The sequence below is a fragment of the Ischnura elegans genome, chromosome 11 (genome assembly GCF_921293095.1).
Source record: "Ischnura elegans chromosome 11, ioIscEleg1.1, whole genome shotgun sequence".
NCBI lineage: Eukaryota > Metazoa > Arthropoda > Insecta > Odonata > Coenagrionidae > Ischnura > Ischnura elegans.
The window spans coordinates 29922968-29941417 of NC_060256.1; the positions used below are offsets into that span (position 1 = coordinate 29922968).

Here is an 18450-nt window from a genome sequence, read left to right on the forward strand (position 1 = left end):
TCACCTGATTTAGGTATTTTGCGCATTAATGAATGAATTTTAATGACCTGAATGAAAAAATGCATATTCCTATGCTGTTATCGTCAACTGTTTTTTAATTGAAAATTTGTTCTTTGTATATTGTAGTAAACATTTACAACAGAATTTATTTGTTTGCAATCATCCATCGTAACGTTGAGGCAGGGGCGGATCCAGGATTTCTTTCTTGGGGGGAGCACAAGCAAGGCCGTATCCAGGATTTTATTCAGGGGGGCACACGGACACTATGTAATACAAAGCGAATACAATGATTACGGGACCATATTAAAAATCTTGCATAATTTTAAGGGTCTGGGGGGGGGCACGTGCCCCCGTGCCCTGCCCCCCTAGATCTGCCTATGTGCAGAGGTAGAGTTAGGTAAGAATGATTTCAGTTTCCTCATAGAACTGCGCATTTGGTGGCAAAACAGTGAGAAAAGGTATCATTGATTGGGATACCGGTGGAAGTAATTTATCAGAAAATGTCAAAAACTTTAACTTTCATCTCCATCAATTTAATCACAGAAATGAATACAAAAGGGAAACGTGAAAAAAATCTCAAAAATTGTAAACGATGTCTATCGACAATAAAATTGACACCACAAATTCCTGAAATACACAAAACGAGTCCTCACTGAAACTAGTCCTTGAAAACAACATTAATTCTCTGGGTCACAGTCAGCATCTTCAAACTGTCCAGCATCCATTTCCATAGGTTCCCCTGTCACTGCATCACCATTTGTTGTTTCTACATGCTCCTCAGGCACTTCAACGAGAATACATAGAAGTAATTATTTCAAAATACTTAATTTCATTCGCTTTAAAAATTATGGATAAAACTTAGCCTAGTTGAATTTGTTTTTTGGGCATAAGGTAACAGATTGTAATTAACAAAACATAGCTGTGATACAGAAAACTTCTCCATTCTGATCTTTGGTCACAAGTCACTGCTCTTTCACAATTGTATCACAAACTTCATAAGTTCACTTTTATATTTTAGTTCACAAAAAGTTAGAATTATTTCCTTAGTTTCATTAAAACATGTAAAGCTGTATAAAGTTACAACCATTGAGGAGAAATTTTTTAGACGTTTGCTTTTACCAAGAAAATTTGTATTCAGTAGATAACCCAGTAGTTACCCCTGAGACCAGGGATCTAAATACACATTGAGATGAAATATTTGAAATTTTCTTAAATACAAAAACATACCCCTTCCAATTTGTTCAGCATTAGCCAATTCATAATCGCCCTCTTCATCTTCATCCTCAAATATTCCTTCTTCATCATCTATGGGAAAAAAAATTCCAATTTATAAAACACTGGAATAACCTGAACGTCAATAACTTCAATTAATAGTATTTTACTTAAAATACGCTTATCCAACTGGCTCCAATTAATCATTACATATTACTTTACAAAATAATACAATGGTGAGGCTGAATGATGCTCTTGGCCTCCTTTTCTTGCATTTCTCCTATATATCAACAGGTGACATGATAGATAGATATTTAGACTAGTTTTATTATTTAGATAAAGCAGGAAGATTGCTTGAAATGAGTGAAAGCAATCTTTGAGACCCAACAGTGTAATAAAAAAATTCATGTTCAGCAAAAACAAAAAAAAACATGAAGGGGGTTAAACCTATAATTATGTGAAAACTAAATCCCAATGTATTGAGTTATTTTTGTTTGGCAGGTATTCTAGTGTGAGAGAGATCCGTGTAAGCTCTACGTAGGAAAGAAAGTGAGATTTGTAAGGCAACTGTTATTCAATGAACAAACACAAGTGATGCAAGGAATAGATTGATTATTACCCTCATTAATGAGTCTTTGTAATTCTATATCTACAATCCATTGTCACCTATTTTCATTTTATATAACAACTAGGTAACCCATGCGAAAATGTCGCACTTTCAAGCTATAAGGGGATAAGTATGTTAAGGAAATGGTGTAATTGGGTTTCACATAGAGAAGATGGTGTATCATGAAGTAATTCCTTTATCCTTCTTTTCTAGAAAAAATATACAAGACATATCAATACAATACAGGAAAGAGTTTTGGTGCCAGTAGGAACATTCATGACATCTGTTCATGAATAATGGCATGTAATAAACAAAACTTCTATAGTAGTATAGAAGTAACAATGATGTCGTCCGTATTTTTTTTATTATGAGTTTCTTCAACACACACACAAGTATCACAGAAAGTGCAAACTCTGGAAAATGGTACTTACAACTGTCCATGTAAAAAAATGGGTTTGAAAATCTGTGCGAAAAATGCCAAGAGAGAAGATCATTTTCCTTGACCAGGATTCGAACCTGGATCCCCCGATTTCCGAGTGCTTTAGCCAATTAAGCTACCGTGGTGTCATTCTTCTGTGTGGAAATTTGTGGACTATACCGGACAAGGTGGTATGGACTGCCGAGCATATGATGCCACAAGCAGTCCAAATCGTGCACACAGTGCCACAGCTGGAGAGAAAAGCCCGGACTTTGACCACATAGAGATGGTCGCTCTTGATTAATGTGAGAACACGGGAACTAGCCATGGTAATATCTTTACACAGTTACCTACAATGCACAAACAGTGCGAAAAATCTACAGAGAAAAAATCATTCGCCTTGACCAGGATTTGAACCTTGATCCCCCGATTTCTGGTTGAGTGCTTTAGCCAGTTATGCTACCAAGGCATCCTTCTTCCCTGTGGAGTTAAGATACCAACATGCCTAGTCCCGCTATTCTTAAATTAAGTACAATCCGTCTCACAGAAGAGTCTGATCCTGTGCTTTATTAATTGTCATTGCAAAGGCCACTTTGATTGAGAATTGCTTCTCAAAAAAATTCTTTGGTTTAGTTACGGATTTAGCATATTCAGTGCGGAGCATGTCAATTGACATGGTCCCGTCCAAGCCGAGATATGCAGCACGTCAACTGACGTGCTCTGTCGGTCGGGTCCCTTTCTCCGCCTCCGTATGTGACTGATATCCACTTCTGAGTCTTCTGATCGTGTGTATGGCCTTCAGCAAGTTTCCCTCTTTCAAACCGTATGCGCCGTTTGTAAAAAGCAGTATTAGAACAGAAATTATGGTGCGGAAACCTCCCTTTAGTTTTCTTTCTTAATTTATCGGCCGATTGTGACGACTTTTACGAAAATCAGGCCCACATTGAATGTGTGTGTGTTTATGGGTTTTTAAACCTTTTTTAAAAGAATTAAAGAAATGTGGGGAGTTGATATACCTCGAGCCAGTAATGGAAAAATTAAAACTTTTAAGTCAAATTAATGGGTAAATAGTGAAATTTGAGATTGTATTGTTCATCAAGAAGCCGGTGATCTAACATTTTAAATGAAATGTACTTAATTTATCACTGAATGAGCAGAATTATCATAGCTCATACATATGTACTAAGAATGACAGAAAAAGAACTTTCTGTAATAATATACAAATATGATAATAATCTACATTTCATGGCATCATCTCACAGCTATTTGTGAATTGGTGTCTTTTCATAAAAAATGACATACATTACACTTCTTTGCAAAACATAAATTAAAAATTTATGCATTACATAAGTGATCAACCCTCCTTCAAACATTATCCTCTTGAAATCCCTAACTAAAATTTGGAACCTCTACGGGGAGGATATTTTCAAGAAAATAAGAAAGTTGGAAAACCTTAGGAAGAAGAAAGCCACCCTTCTGACTTCTCTCGCCTTCCTACAACGATGCCGAGACTCGGATACTCTTCCTGGTTGTGTGAAGATAAAGCATCATATTCAAACAAGTAAAGCCAAGAATATATTGAAGAATGCTGGCCGAGCTCTGCTAAGAGAACGGGTTCGTTTCACGCGTTTTTCTCTCTTGAATAACTCACAGGAATTGTATGAGCTTCATTTGGAATTATCAAGTGTTCTTTCTTTAGATGATTGGAATTTAATAGATCGTATCACTACTTTTTCCGCTTCAAATGTTTTCTATAATACGCAAGTCAAACAGAAGAAAAAATTTGAATTTCTTCAAAAGAAGAAGCCGGTGCAGAAGTGTTCCCTTCCTTTGGCGGTACACAACCTTACTGCTGAAGTGTTTAGCAATGATACCATCTCAGTGTTATCCAGAGGACTTAACTTTGCTGTTACACCAAAAACATTGCCGGTAGAAGAAATAATAACTGGAGTAGAATCTGCTATTCGCGTACTTCCATTTGGACTAGCTGAGGATATTCGCCATGAAGTTGTGCAAACCCTAAGAAAAAGTAAGCTGCCTTCTCCTAACCTGTCTATTTCTGAGAGAAAAGCCATCAAAGAACTCAAGGTACAAAAGAATTGTCTCGTATTACCAGCCGACAAAGGAAATTCAACAGTTATAATGTATAAGCATGATTATGATCTTAAAATCCGTTCTCTCTTGGATGATAAGACGTATGTTAAACTTAACACGGACCCGACAGCTGCCTTAGAAAATCGAGTGAAGAAAGAAATCAAGCTATCCTCCATTCCAAAAGAAGATCATTGGAAAGTTATTCCTCATGCCTCTAAAACTCCACGACTGTATGGACTTCCCAAAATACATAAAGCAGGAATACCTCTGCGACCGATTGTGAACACTATCGACTCACCGACGTATAATTTGGCCCGCTATATATCTAGAGACATTCAGTCCTTTATTGGGAGTACCGAATCCTACGTTAAAAACTCAAGCCATTTCATCGAGCTACTAAAGGATTTAAGAACATCAGAGAATGATATTCTGGTCAATTTTGACGTTGTGAGTCTTTTTACTAAAGTTCCGGTTAATGATTCAGTTCTGATTTTAAGGGAACTAACTCAGAAAGGGCTCCCTAATTATGTACCCGATCTCGCAGAATTATGCCTCAAAAACAGCTATCTTCGCTACGACGGAGAAATATATTCCCAAGTAGAGGGAGCTGCTATGGGATCCCCTCTCTCTCCGGTCATAGCTAACCTCTTCATGGAGAAGTTTGAAGCCGATGCTCTTTCATCAAGTGAATATCAACCGGTATGCTGGCTCCGATACGTTGATGACACTTTTGTTATTTGGCCACACGGGAAAGAGGCTCTTGAATATTTCCATGAACACCTGAATAATATTCATGATAACATCAAGTTCACCAAAGAAATCGAAGAAGATGGCTCCTTACCGTTTCTTGATGTTCTAGTAAGGAAAAGGCAAGACGGAAGCTTGGGACATTCGGTCTTTAGGAAGAAGACCCACACAGATAGGTACTTAAACGCGGCATCACACCATCACCCGCGTCAGAAGTCCTGCGTTATCAAGACCTTAAGACATAGAGCCCTTGCCGTTTCTGATGAAGATAGCGTAGAAAGTGAAATGGAACATCTTATTTCTATTTTAAAAGGAAACGGATATGCTATTTCATTCATTAGGAGAGCTTTAAGGGAAGTCAAGGCCCCGATGGAGAAAACAAAACCAAGTGCTTTTGCAGTTCTGCCTTACGTATCAGGAACAACGGACCGGATTGCTCGCATCCTTGGAAAAGCCAACGTTGAAACCAGGTTTGGCACGTTGAGGAAGATCAGAGACCTACTTCCATCCGTCATTGATGCTGTTCCCCCATTACAAATGGAAGGCATATATGAGATTCCGTGTTCATGTGGGTCTAGTTACATCGGGCAGACCAAACGGAAGATAGTGACAAGGCTAAAAGAGCATGAAAGGGCGCTGAAGGCAAGGCAATGGGAAACTTCAGCTGTCGCCGATCATTTTATGTCGGGGCCAGGACACAAGATCCTCCTGGATGAGGCCAAAGCCATTGCAAGAAAATCTGCATATTATTCACGGCTTATTAGAGAGGCGATAGAAATTTCTAAAAGACCAATGAATTTTAACAGGGATGATGGATATAATTTAAGCCATGTGTGGAAGAGATACATTTCGAAAATTTAATTACAATATTCCACCTTTCATCTTCCTTTTTTTATATTAGATGTTTTAAAGAAGTTGGCTTTTATTTTATTTTTATTTACTTTTTTAAATACCTTAACAACAATGGACCAGTTTTTCCAACGGTATGATAGGTGTTTATATTTTCATTCTCCTGACGACGTTCCCAGTAAGTGGAACGAAACGTTGAGTTAAATATTAATAGCAAGCAGACGTATTCCCGAAAATGAATTATAATAGTGCATCTAATCGCTGCGAAAACCTTAAAACTAAAATTATCCTCTTGAGTTGTAATATTTTTCGAATAACATACCCTTTATTTTCTCTAACTTTTATTAACTCAATGCATTGTCCCTAACACTTAATACATCCATCAAACAGTTGTATATTTTTATATTCCCTTGTGTTATGGAGAGATTTCACATTCCTACTGCTCGTCCACTACTTTCAACTGGTGCATAGGATTATTGCACAAATGTTTCCTCCTAACGTTATCAATGAATTGTTAATGCTCAAGTTTATTTGCATAGTATGGTACTTTGAGGAGGCAAATGGCAGTTAAGGTCATTTGTGCCATGAGGGAATGGCAAAGGGAAGCCCAGTGTCAACATTAGCCTAACTTACTTAGCCAACACTACTCTTAACAGAAGGCACCAAGGGGACCAGGGCTTAACTTCCCATCTGACTGACAATCCCAGATTTTAATGGTGATGAATGAATCTTGGTGATAAAGAACATACTTTATTGCCCCATAAATATATACTGAATGTAATATTTACATTTTCATTTCCTTGAATAATGGCCTACATGATTTCCTGCAGTTGCTCCTATTAATTATATGTGAACATTTCTCTTGTAGCTTAAATATTTTCTGCCAACCAATTGCTGCTCCCCAATGCTTAACTCCATATTCCATTATGGTTAGGTAAGTATGTCCACAATAGACAGTACATGTTGTATGCAGGCATGGCAGGCTTGAAGATAGGGACTAGTAAAATAATGAAAAACTGGTAAACAACGAAAACCAAGGTATTAAGGAGTACAAAATCAATACTATAAGATGAGAAAGATGGTGGAGTGAGAGAATGATAAAACTACATGGACCAAAACTATTTTCGCAGAAACTACTTTGAAGAGGAGAAATAGGGAAAAATCAGCAGAAAAATGCTTAACATGCCATCAGGGTACCTCACTGTTTATACAGCAATCATCTACTCTCCAAAAATACTTTGTTTCCTCGGTCTCAAGGCTTTTTTGGTCATATCCAGGGAATTCAGCATGTATCTATTTACCCTACGCTTTTCTTAAATGATGATAAAGACTTTCAATGATATAGATGACCTCTGCATGAACATTTTTAAGGACATCTGAAAATGTTTCTCCCAACAACGATCTACAATCAATAATATTTTGTCCTGATGATTGGTAGACTTAAGACGCTAGACTTTTGAAACCCATATTCATTGACATTCATGTCTAACTTTCAAAGGAGGAAGTATAGAATATTTAAATAAAATTGGAAGAGGACGAAAAGCATACAAGTAGGAGGGAGAAAACAGCAGGTGAATAAGAATCTACTATATATACAAAAGAAAGTCTGAAATCGTGTTAGTTAGAACACTTTTAACTCAAGAACGGCTGCACCAATTTTAATGATATTAGGTTCTTCAGATTCGTATCAGCCTCGGATAACATAGAGGACATTAAAAAAAAGGATACTTTCACAAAAAAATTCATCTCTTTCTTAGGGATATCTTTTTTGGAGTTAGTAACGCAACAATTGATAAGTCCGTCAAAACTACAAATTAAATTATTTGTTTTGTTTTTACCAATTTAATAACTGAACTTCCTAACAATATAACATTTTAATTACAAAATATATTCAAAATATTGATATTGTATTTAAAAACTTTAATTCGAGCTAATTGTAAGCCCAGCTCGAGTTGTCTCTTCACTACCGTGTTTGTAAACAAATCTCCAAGCAATTGTTGACAAACGGTGTTCGTGTTTCTGTCGAGGAATCGAGCAGTTTGATTTCACTTCCTCGGAATGTTCGCAAATTAGTTTCATCGGAAGGCGAGCTCATCAACAAAGTGTTTCAGAATATAATTGATCACGACAAAAATAAAAAATGGTTGTTTGAGCGAACAATTTTGATGGCCTAGAACGAAGATGTGGATGACTCAAACAAAGTAAATCAGGAGCAAATATGTAGTTGGTACTCTGCATGAATTCAAATATTTTAACTGGGTAACAAACAAAGACGAAATCACCAACCAACTATATGAATATTTTAAGTCCTTGGACGTAACATGGCTTACCAAGGCACGATTTACAGCTAAATGTAGGCTCTGTGTTCATGATCTTTCGAAACCTAAACCAACCAAAACTATCCAATGGAACGCGTTTGGTGATTTTAAAAAATTGACAGTGAATGTGATTCATGTGACTTTACTCAAAGGAAAATTCAAATATGAGGAAGTTCTCACTCTGAAGATTCCACAATCCCAACTTATATGCCCATTTTGAGCTTAAACATATTCAATTTCCAATTCCTGTTGCATTCATGAAAACAATTCATGGTCAGTCTTTCAGTTTTTGTGATGTATTTGCTCATGTGCTAATGAAAACCCATAATTTTCTCATGGTCAATTATGTGATATGTTTACGAGTTGGTAAACCATCCGCTGTATTTCTTCTTTCGCTTCAGGGGTGCAGCTAGGAATTAAGGATAAGGGAGTTTTAGGCACATCTAATACTGGCGGGTCAGTAGGGTATATAAAACGCGACAAGGTAAGCGAGGGGTGTGGGGGTCCTCCCCCAGACATTTTTTCAGACGAATGGTTCAAAATAGTGGGTTTTGCGGCTGTGTGAATAGCTAAATATGTTTTGTTTGTTATTCATCGGTCCCCCTAATATTAGTAATAAATTTTTTTATAAAAAAAGTTTCTTTTATCCCCCAAAAAACCCCCTCGATGCGTCACTGCTTCCCTTCGCTGTTATATTTATTTAGCTTCATCTGCTTTATCCTGCGGCTGATAACAAAAAACTGTTGTTTATCAAAAGGTTCTTGATGCAAGACATTATACCCGAATGTGTGGGGCACACCGTGGTGCGTTTATGCATGCAGCACGTTAACGCAGTGCATTTTTTCCAAACAGAGATACCATAACTGTCATGCCTTTTGTCATTATCAAAGTCATTTGATAATGATGCCACTTCATAGGGCCTTTTCTTACATGATGTTGACGGTTAATTGCACAAATATCCAACAACTGAAAGCTTATAATTTTTTTTTCTTTAACTGCTTTATAAAACCATTATGTCCAAAATTTCTTAAGTTAAAACGTAAGAACATTTGCTGATAAAAACCCGAGTAAATGTGCTCCAATCCACTCTACGAAGATTCAATGCAGAAAATGTCTTTCTGACAAGCAATTTTGATACTCATTTATATATTTTTATTGAATTTGTATCCTTATTTTATGAAAATATATCAAATATGATTAAAAACGATAAAGCTGCTCTTGATTTATAAATGGTGTAGCTAAACTGCAAGTTCATTGATTGTTACGCGGTACGAAGTTCGCCGGGTCAGCTAGCTAGAAAATTAAAAACGTATATACCACATTGATTTTTTTCTGTTGGAGGCTTTTGGTTTCTGTTGATCACTAAAGAAGTATGGACTAGGTGTGAGAAACTCCAATGAAAATTTAAGAGCACAAAATCTTTTTTCAAAATATATCAACATCCTAAAACTTTTTGCAGTAGCAATTGCTTGATTAACAATAATTTAAAGGCACTAGTTCTTACCTTCTGAAAATGTGTCTTGAGGATCCGGATGAAGAGCTTGACACTCACAAATGGCGTGGAACATGGCATCTAACATGCCCTTGTCATTTGGAATGAATCGAAGTTCAGTCATGTCTACAGGTTCCTCATCTTCATCATCACTATTACTCTCTTGCACTCTGTTTTCTTCCAAGAGACAAGAAATTTAATACTATGTTGCATATTAATCACGGTTGCGGTACGGAAAAATGCAATAAGAGGGAAAAAGACTACCATGAATGAAAAATTGAACGTTAGTGATAATTTTTTTTTCATTGATACACTATATTGTATGTATTATATTTAATGTGAAACAGCCATTTTAAACAATTAAATAATAAAAAGTTTGAGAATATATACATATATTAATACATCAGGTCACACACAATATATTGTCACAGTTGTTTCATTCCAATTAACTGCCTTTAATAGATAGCCATTGGAATAATGACCCCGCATGAGAACAAGAGAATTTTACTACTTATCTACTGTTCCCTAACACAATGACCAAAACAGTTACGTACAGCTGCAGTGATAAAAAAATTAATATGAATTATTGTTTACTAAAAATGCACTTACCAGGATCATCCCATGAAACATCAAGCATTACATACAGGTTTTCGTGAGGGCAAGATGACCGATCTCTAGAGACGGCATGTAAAGAAATATGAGGATACTCTAGAGAAAATCCTTCCCCTGAGTCATCGTTTACCCAAGATAATGTACTGGAAGAGAGAAAATGGATTATAATTAGACTAGTAAAAGAGGAGCATAGATTACACAAGAAAAAGAGGACCGAAGGCAACATACCTTTCAGTTATGAACATAACACCTGAACCCATTTCACGATTATTAATCATAACCATTGTACTAGGGAGTTTAAGTTTGATTCCCTCGGTAGGGGGTACAAAATTAGTTAAAACCACCATTTCCTTCACGATATGTTCATTCAAAAACAGTAAAATTACATTGAAATCGTAACAAATACCCGCTGTTCTAAGGTCGAGCGGTGGTGCCCCCTGGTGATAATTTTTGTCCGAATACACTGGATTGATGTAGTCGATGTAGTGTTGTGAGGATGTAGTGTTGAAAAAACAATCTAGAGGGCTCATGGTTGCACGGTTAACGTTATTCAGTTGTTAACCCATTTGATTACGTCGGCAATCACGCCACTACCCTCCCACCGAAAGACGCAATGTGATTGGCCGAGGCAGTGATGATCCAACACCCGTTCAAGACACGAGCTCGATCAGTCTGCGGTGCTTGCGTGAGTGTTGGGGCAGTTGAGAAGAGAAAATAGGAGTGCACTTTGTGTGGGTGCATTTTTCAGGTGTTGATTTGGAGGCTGGTGAACGTTTTCGAAAGAATAAACACAACAGTAAGTGCCTTTATTTACTCTTAATCGTAGCTCTCTATCATTATTTACCTCTCGTGCGTTTGTCTGCATTAGAACTCGGTTGAGTTAGGAGACTTTAATAAAGCTATTAATGAATTTTCATGAATGGACACTCATAATTTAATTGTTTTAATCTTGTTATTCAGATGTTGTTTAGGTGCTTTGTTATGATAAGTATTTGAAGTATTAGACAGACATTTTCTGTGAGTAATTACAGTAGTGTTGGGACATGGACTATTCACGATTTTCTATTCGTACCCTGTCCAGTGTGTGGGTATATTATAGCATACTACATTTCCATTCGCCAGAATACACTTTGATTTTACGATATGTCATGAATGGAATACCTTTGTGAGTAGATGTTTGAACATGATGCAGTCTATGTTTTCCACACTCTTGATTCTTAATTGATTAACGTGTGACAGTTAAATGTTTGTGTCATTTGCTGTTTATTTCTACTCCTACCCTGGGAAGCTTTTCTAGCACGCAGTTCAGGATATTGATTGAGCCTAAACCCGTATACACCCTAGCCCTGAAAATAAAGGGATATCTCGTGGTGTATTTTGATATTTGCCGTTGAAGTCCTTATTTGTTATCCAATATTTCATGTTGCATTCGCGTTACTAATACTCACGATTGTTCGTATGTGATGAATTCGACATCATCATGCTTTGCGCGCACATCATAAGCGTGTATTTGAGTAGTTTCTACGTGCAACCAGTTAGTCGATCGCAGTTACGGCAGGGTCGTTCTGTGTCGTTGTCTTACACGCGCGCCCCATTACTACGTTTCTCATTTTTTTATTTATAAGGCTGGCTTGTACTCATTATTTGTTGCAGCTCATGAAATTTGGCTAGTTTATCTAAATCTCTCAATTTTGGGCTCAACCCTTATTACTCAAGGACCTTGATCTCATTTCTGATTATCCTGTGTTGTGATAATCATGTGTAATGTGTGAAGAAGATCGCCCTTGCGGTGTTGTTGACTTCCTCCTTGAAAACTTAAGATACTTCACTCTAACCTGTACAGTGCAGGCCATGTTTAATAACATAAACCATTTAAGGTCCCAGATGGTCCCAATTTTTGAATAAAGGTTGGTTATCCTGGGTACCATCGTCAATAATCATGTATTGTTTTCTCTTTTCATGGTATAGCGGGAAATGGGTCCTTGTTTTTTTTCGTCTTGGGTTAAGTGTCAATTGTATGATTCCATGTGATGCAATTTAGGCTGCATCTCGATGAAATCTTTGATGTCATGTGGTTTGTCTGGGCAACATCATTCATTGTTCGCATGCCGGGTCATGCGTAGGTAGCTGGTGCAAAATCTCCTTTTTAGTGTATTGTTTTGATTTGGGTTTGACGTTGAACTAGGCCCTTCAAGTGGCGAACTGGTAACGTACCCTACGTTTCTTCTGGCCCCACTGCATGTTGAAATTGGTCGTTACTCGCTGGAGGAATAGGGGGGCTAGACAAGTGACAGTATATGTGCTCCAGTTTTCGTGGTATTCTGCGGCAACTGTCGTTCCATCCGCGACCTTCGTGGTTACGCCCACTCCCATAAGTGAAGCCGGACCCGGATGCGTCATGGTTCGAGGTTTTTACGTCCAAGGGTCTCCTGACTCCTCAGTTGCCCCCTCCTCTCGGGACCGCCAGCTCCCTCGCCACTCTCTGCTTTCATTGGCTTAACAGAATCGCGCGATGTTGGCGCGTGCGTGCCATTGGGGCGTCGTAGAGGGCGGTCCGGCGGGATATTCGAATTCGGCCCCTCTCTTGCTGCTTGCATCACTCGTCCGGGAAGCGCTTCTGCGCGCCCCGGCTTCCCCGTTAGCCAGTGAGGTTGTTGCCATTTCTGGCCCCGCCGTCTTTTTCTGCGTGCCCTCATTGGGGTGTCCGGCACGTCATGGCGCACCGCCGTGGCGGAGATGGACTTTCTTTGGAGATTCCCAACTTAAATCTTCTTCAGGGTTGGGCTATGACAACTATGTAAGAGGCAACTTATCATTGTGACGGTAATTTCTATTTCGTGAATTTTATGGATCATTTGAATACAGCGCCTCGTCGGAATGACTGCATTGCGGTCCTATACCTCCAATTTTAAGATGTGGAATTTTATTGGTTTATTTTTGGCTGATGGAAATGGGTTCCGTGGGATACTTTCCTGTATAAATTAATAAAATTACTACGCATGCCTTACCTTTATTTTTATTAAAATTTTAGTTCTCTTTTTCAATGTTCGTGAGGTTGTAAACACACCCACTGTCAAACCGTGTAGTTGGCTGCCTAGAGTCTTATGATGGGATGTGACTGCGTCTTTGGTGAGCATAGTATTCTCATAGGTTGATCATCGTTAGGACCCTGATTTAAATGTGACGGGCTCTAATCCAGGATTCGCCTAACTTGAATACTTCACCACTCTACCCCTTCAGGGTTGTTTAGTGCTGAAGATTAAAAAGTTGGAAAATTATACATGCCTGAAATAAAGTGTATATATCGAGGTGTATTTCTAATCCCAAATATGTTACGCTCCACTGAACGTCTCTGGGGTGATGACATGCAATTTTGGCGATTCGAAAGCGGTGGTTGATGAATTTAAGAAAAATATGCGTTTAACCGCAGGAACCGTAGTATATGTTTTCTCTAACTCGAAAGCCCCTTTTCTTCATCCGTTCCAATATTGTACTCTAAGAATCGACTCCAGGGAGAAGAAGAGAATGATGTGGTGTGCTGACGGGGAAAGAGTGGCACCGGAGGTGGTTGGGGACCCTTGAATTTCCCTAGGATAGTCATGAAAAATTTCTTGTAGGCAGTCATATTGCTGTCTCATCGATCATTCGTCTTCATTCAAATTGCCTTTAGCTGCTTCGGAATCCTTTCTAGTGCTCCATTGCCATTGGCTGGATCATGGGCTGGATACTCCGCCTGGCGTTTATTCGGAGGAATACTATTTTTTCACGGCATCCGCTAGGTAAATTTTCTTTGGATCCCTTTCGTGAAGTCGTTCGGCGGGACTTGCGGAATTTAGTGTGACCTTAGAAGATCATAGGGCTATCGTCTAAACTAATTGTAAGTATTGTAAGGCGTTATTGTATGCAGCATATCGTACAATATAGTTTTGAAATGCCCTCTTGGGTTTCGACTGCGATGCAGTCATTACCAGGGCCTGCTATTACTCCACGGTGCTCGAAACTCGGTTCATTGTCATGACATTGTGTGAAATGTTTGAAGTATTTTACCAAGTTCATATTTTTTCTTGGAAAATAGTGATAAATTCTTCTCGTATCTGCTACAGGATAAGGTTCTACATGTTTTCCGCTATTTCCATGAAACAGCCAGTCGTCTTATAAAATAACTAGCCAGGCGTTAATTTCTTCATAATATGTTTTCTTCGCTTGTTGAACTAATGCTATGATGATGAAATATTATTCTAGAGTTAGTTTTTGGGGTCCGAATCATGTTGCGGTTCTCGTCGGACGTATGGTCGTGCTCGATATCCAATGGCATATCCTCTCTCTGATGTATAATTACTTGGGCAAAGAGCCCTGTAAGTTTGCCTCTTGGCGCTCACCATAGGTCGCTCCGAGTTGCCTATTACTCTACGATAGAGCGCTCAAATGCCAACGTATGCTTTTATATATTGTGCAACCATATTTCACAGCCAATTTAGCGAATACAGGTATCGCTCCTGAAGTTACTTCATGCATGTCAAGGACCTTACTAGTCGGTACTGTTATTATATCTCGGTGTATTTCCCCTATTTCTTATTGATCGCTTCCATTAATTTTGGGTTCTTTGGTACACCTGTAGGGTTTGTTAGAAACGTGTAGTTTGAAGGAACAATGCCAAGATTTTGGTGCATAGCGTAGTGAAACGGAGCTTTAATTAGGGGATCGTCTTATCATATGCTTCTCCACCTTATAAACCATTTTTTTATATTTTGGACTCCTCTTAAGTACAGAAACAAGTGAAATCGGATCTTCTCTTTTGTTTTCTTTGAGTAGGAATGAGAATGTGAAAATTTTACTCTAGATTGTGTAATTTTTGTAATTTTTCAACATTGGACAATAGGTCCATTTTATACTACTTACGGCTATTCTTTAGAATACCATTTTCGAATTAAATATATCTATAATTTTAAATCAAGAGGACGCATTACTATTTTAGTACATAATCTGTTTTTTTTCGCGTCGTTTTACTTGCCTCGTATTTAGGATATCCGTTCCACATTTTAAGAATAACGACCCATTTCAACATTTACTTATGTCAAAAATGTTTTAAAACTTATTATTTTCCCATTGATATTTTCAAGATAATTGCTGTAGTTTTATTCAGGCAATACGAAGGGAAAAGGACAAAATCCGCCTTTCTTTTGCTGTAAGTGGAGTAAATTTGTTTTCCTCTGATTAGTAATTTTGTAATGATGGCTCCTGTAGTTTGGTGCGCGTATTTACCTATATTAAAGGTCAGTGAGAAAAACCGTGATTTATTTTTCGCGAGTAAAAACGAAATTCACCTTGTGATACCGGATTCCGTCGGAATAAACGCTTTATATGTCTCAAATGATAACACCATATGCGTGACCTGAACAATGCTATTTATGGATCGGGTGCCCTTTCGGTATTTTATTGGGGATCCGGAGTCAGAGTTTCCTTGTCTTTGTCTGCGACTGTGGAACAGCTATCTTCGCGCGATGTCGTACGTATTTTTTTTCTTTTATATTTGCTGACCGGAAGATGTCGCACGAACAATGTGATTTCCATCTAGTAATTGTCATATATTGTTTTATTTTGCGACCCTCAATGCATACTCATACACCACAAGAACCTATGCGAACTGCTTGTGCGCCTTATTTAATTTTTATTGAATTTCGGTCCTTGACCTAGTTTTCAAATTTTCTCTATTTAGTCTGCATTTTTTCGCCTCTTCATTTCACGTATTGTCTATTCGATTCCACAACTTTTCGTTAATGTGGCCTAATTATTTGAAGGTCTCAAGGAGGCATATTCATCAATTGGCGTTTTGTCAGCAAATTTTTCTGCGGTCATGCCTTTTAGTTACGTTACTCTATATATCGTTGGAGTGTCGTCAAGTATACGCAATTTATTTTTAGACGTCTCTCTGGGGCAGTAGTCTGCTCATTCTAAAACTCGCTGCATGACTTCCCGGTGTTTGGCAACATTTCGGAAGTATATTTAATCTCAGCATAGTTCTTGTGGCCATTACGTTTGTTATTTTTCCTCAAAACATAGAAAAGTTTCTTGGTACAATATTTTGAGTCGTTCGGCTATGGACTCGATCGGCTTACTCAGATAAAAGAATGTATCCATTACCATTATACGGAGCAATGAACCTTATTTGCTATTCTCAGAAATATTTAATTGAGAATTTTATATACGGACCACGATAGTTTTACCTTTGTGTTCAGTTATAACTCGAATAATTTGTTATGTTTAGAATCCTCATAGCATTTAATTTCACAGTGCTCGTTCTAAAGTTGCTGCTTTGGTAGCTAATGTTGGGTATAATCTTCCAATGGAATGTTTTACCATCAGAATATCTTCCAATTTTGGTATTTTTAAAGTTATCGTAGATACGGGTGACACCGTAGATGCCATTGGAACGGCAAGTTTCAGGGATATTGGAAGGGACGGAGCCATTGGCGTACCCAGCGAGGGGCAGGAGGGGGCAGCTGCCCCTTCCCCCCAGAATCATAAATCGCAAATGTCTTTAAGGAAAATAATATTTTTTCATGCAAATCATTTTAAAAACTAATAAAGAGCTGTTACATTTTCCTTAAAATGTTGATTTAATTCACCCTTTCCATGCTTAAATCTTAATTACAACTTGAACAACCATGGCTTGCCCTCCCCACCCTAGTTTTGATACAGGGTACGCCCTTGTACGGAGCCCATTCGCTTTATCCTGAAGACCGGACCCATTGGCTTGCTGGTCGTATCCCATTTTCCACTATTTGTTTCTGTCCGTGTTCATGTCAGCTTACGTTGCAGCTACGAATGTTATGAATTTAGGTTGAAGGTTTGTATTGTAGTACGCAGTTATTGTTTTCGCCATACACATTCCCGAGAATGGTGTTTTGACTGCACTTCCTCCCACGTCGCCGGTTGACATGGCTCCAGTCTCACGTGGCGTTGGGACCTCGACTGTGCTGTCAGTTGCCCTCCATCGTCCCGTGGAGTTCATTTGCCTGCCTTTCTCCCCTTCCTCGTCTCCCATTACCCCTCTGCTCCCGGTGGGGGTGACGTTATGGCCCTACATGGTACTCTCTGCGGTATACAGGCCGTAGAGTGTACTTTACCTTTTTTATCCTCCGTAAGGTGAGGAAAATTGCACATACCGTTGCTATCCCGCGGATAGATTTCAGTGCCATAACGTTTAGTGGTTATACGTGGTATGGGTATTGCCTTTAGATACATTTTAATAGGCCTCTTCCCTTATTTTAAACAGTTGCTAATAATTTCTTGAGGAAGGACAGTTGCGTCGTGTTCGGTAACGTACTTGTGTTCAATAGCTACTGTTTTCATGAACGCTGGCAGTAGGAGTTACGTACTGCAGGGATATTTAGCGGGTCTAGCTTCAGAAGTCATTTTGCTTAGGCCTAGTAATACACTTTCGATATAATTTTATATTTAGCCGAGCAATTGCATGAATTTTTCTGCCCTCTTAAGGAGCGATGATTCATGAGGTGTATTTCTCCATACTTCTATAAATTTGAAGCTGTGCAATAGGGCACTCATAATGTTATATAGAATTATGTGAAGTACGAATGTTAGGTTTTAGAGTTGGGAATTCACAGAACTGTGACGGATCCAGGATAGGGACAGGGAGGCGGGGCTAAGGTTACGATTCTATCTTGTATAAATTGAATACACATGAGCCCCCATGTGTATTCAATTTACACTAGATATGCCACCCTAGCTCCTCTGGATATACCACTGGATTGTAACATGTCTGTAAAATGCGCCCTAAGTTTTGAGCAAATCCGTGTTTCAATTCGTTAAAGAAGGTTATTATGTATGAAAATATAACTAGACACTTTTGTGCCAAGTGACAACCCCCAAATACTTCGATTTTACCTAGTGTGTGTTTCGACCCATATGAATGCCCCATTTAGTTTATCCTTCAAGGATTTTGCGACCTGGCACCATACCTGACCGTAGCTCTCAGTTTTATGTACTTTACTTCTCTGACGGTACGTCCAGATGTTGTCTCTAAGGAAATCTTTTTCTCGCCACGATTTTGTTTTCATTCATGCAGTGCATATTGTGTCTA

The 18450-nt window shown here is 38.4% G+C and overlaps 2 protein-coding genes across 3 annotated transcripts in view; one reads left to right on the plus strand and one right to left on the minus strand.

Annotated features, from left to right (window-relative positions):
* Window positions 1-511: 511 nt before the first annotated feature.
* Window positions 512-10811, minus strand: LOC124167708 (methylosome subunit pICln). The gene is made up of 5 exons (XM_046545710.1): window positions 10578-10811; window positions 10347-10492; window positions 9750-9914; window positions 1228-1305; window positions 512-784 (listed from the first exon to the last, which is right to left on the minus strand). The coding sequence occupies exons 1-5, from the start codon at window positions 10694-10696 to the stop codon at window positions 678-680; spliced, it is 615 nt and encodes a 204-aa protein (XP_046401666.1). The 5' UTR covers window positions 10697-10811; the 3' UTR covers window positions 512-677.
* A 163-nt stretch (window positions 10812-10974) lies between these two features.
* Window positions 10975-18450, plus strand: part of LOC124168438 (fatty acid CoA ligase Acsl3) — a 69262-nt gene continuing 61786 nt past the window's right edge. For both annotated transcript variants that reach the window (XM_046546668.1, XM_046546670.1), the window contains exon 1: window positions 10975-11145. The gene's annotated coding sequence lies outside the window, so the exon portion shown is untranslated. The remainder of the gene's footprint in view (window positions 11146-18450) is intronic.

Bases quoted from the DNA above. Each gene is read 5' to 3' on its own strand.
- LOC124167708 (XM_046545710.1), bottom strand. From the start codon at position 10,696: ATGGTGGTTTTAACTAATTTTGTACCCCCTACCGAGGGAATCAAACTT. The intron at 1,306-9,749 runs GTAAGAACTAGT...TTTTTCCCATAG, and splicing joins TCAAGACACATTTTCAGAAG to ATGATGAAGAAGGAATATTT. The intron at 785-1,227 runs GTATGTTTTTGT...TTCTCGTTGAAG, and splicing joins TGCTGAACAAATTGGAAGGG to TGCCTGAGGAGCATGTAGAA.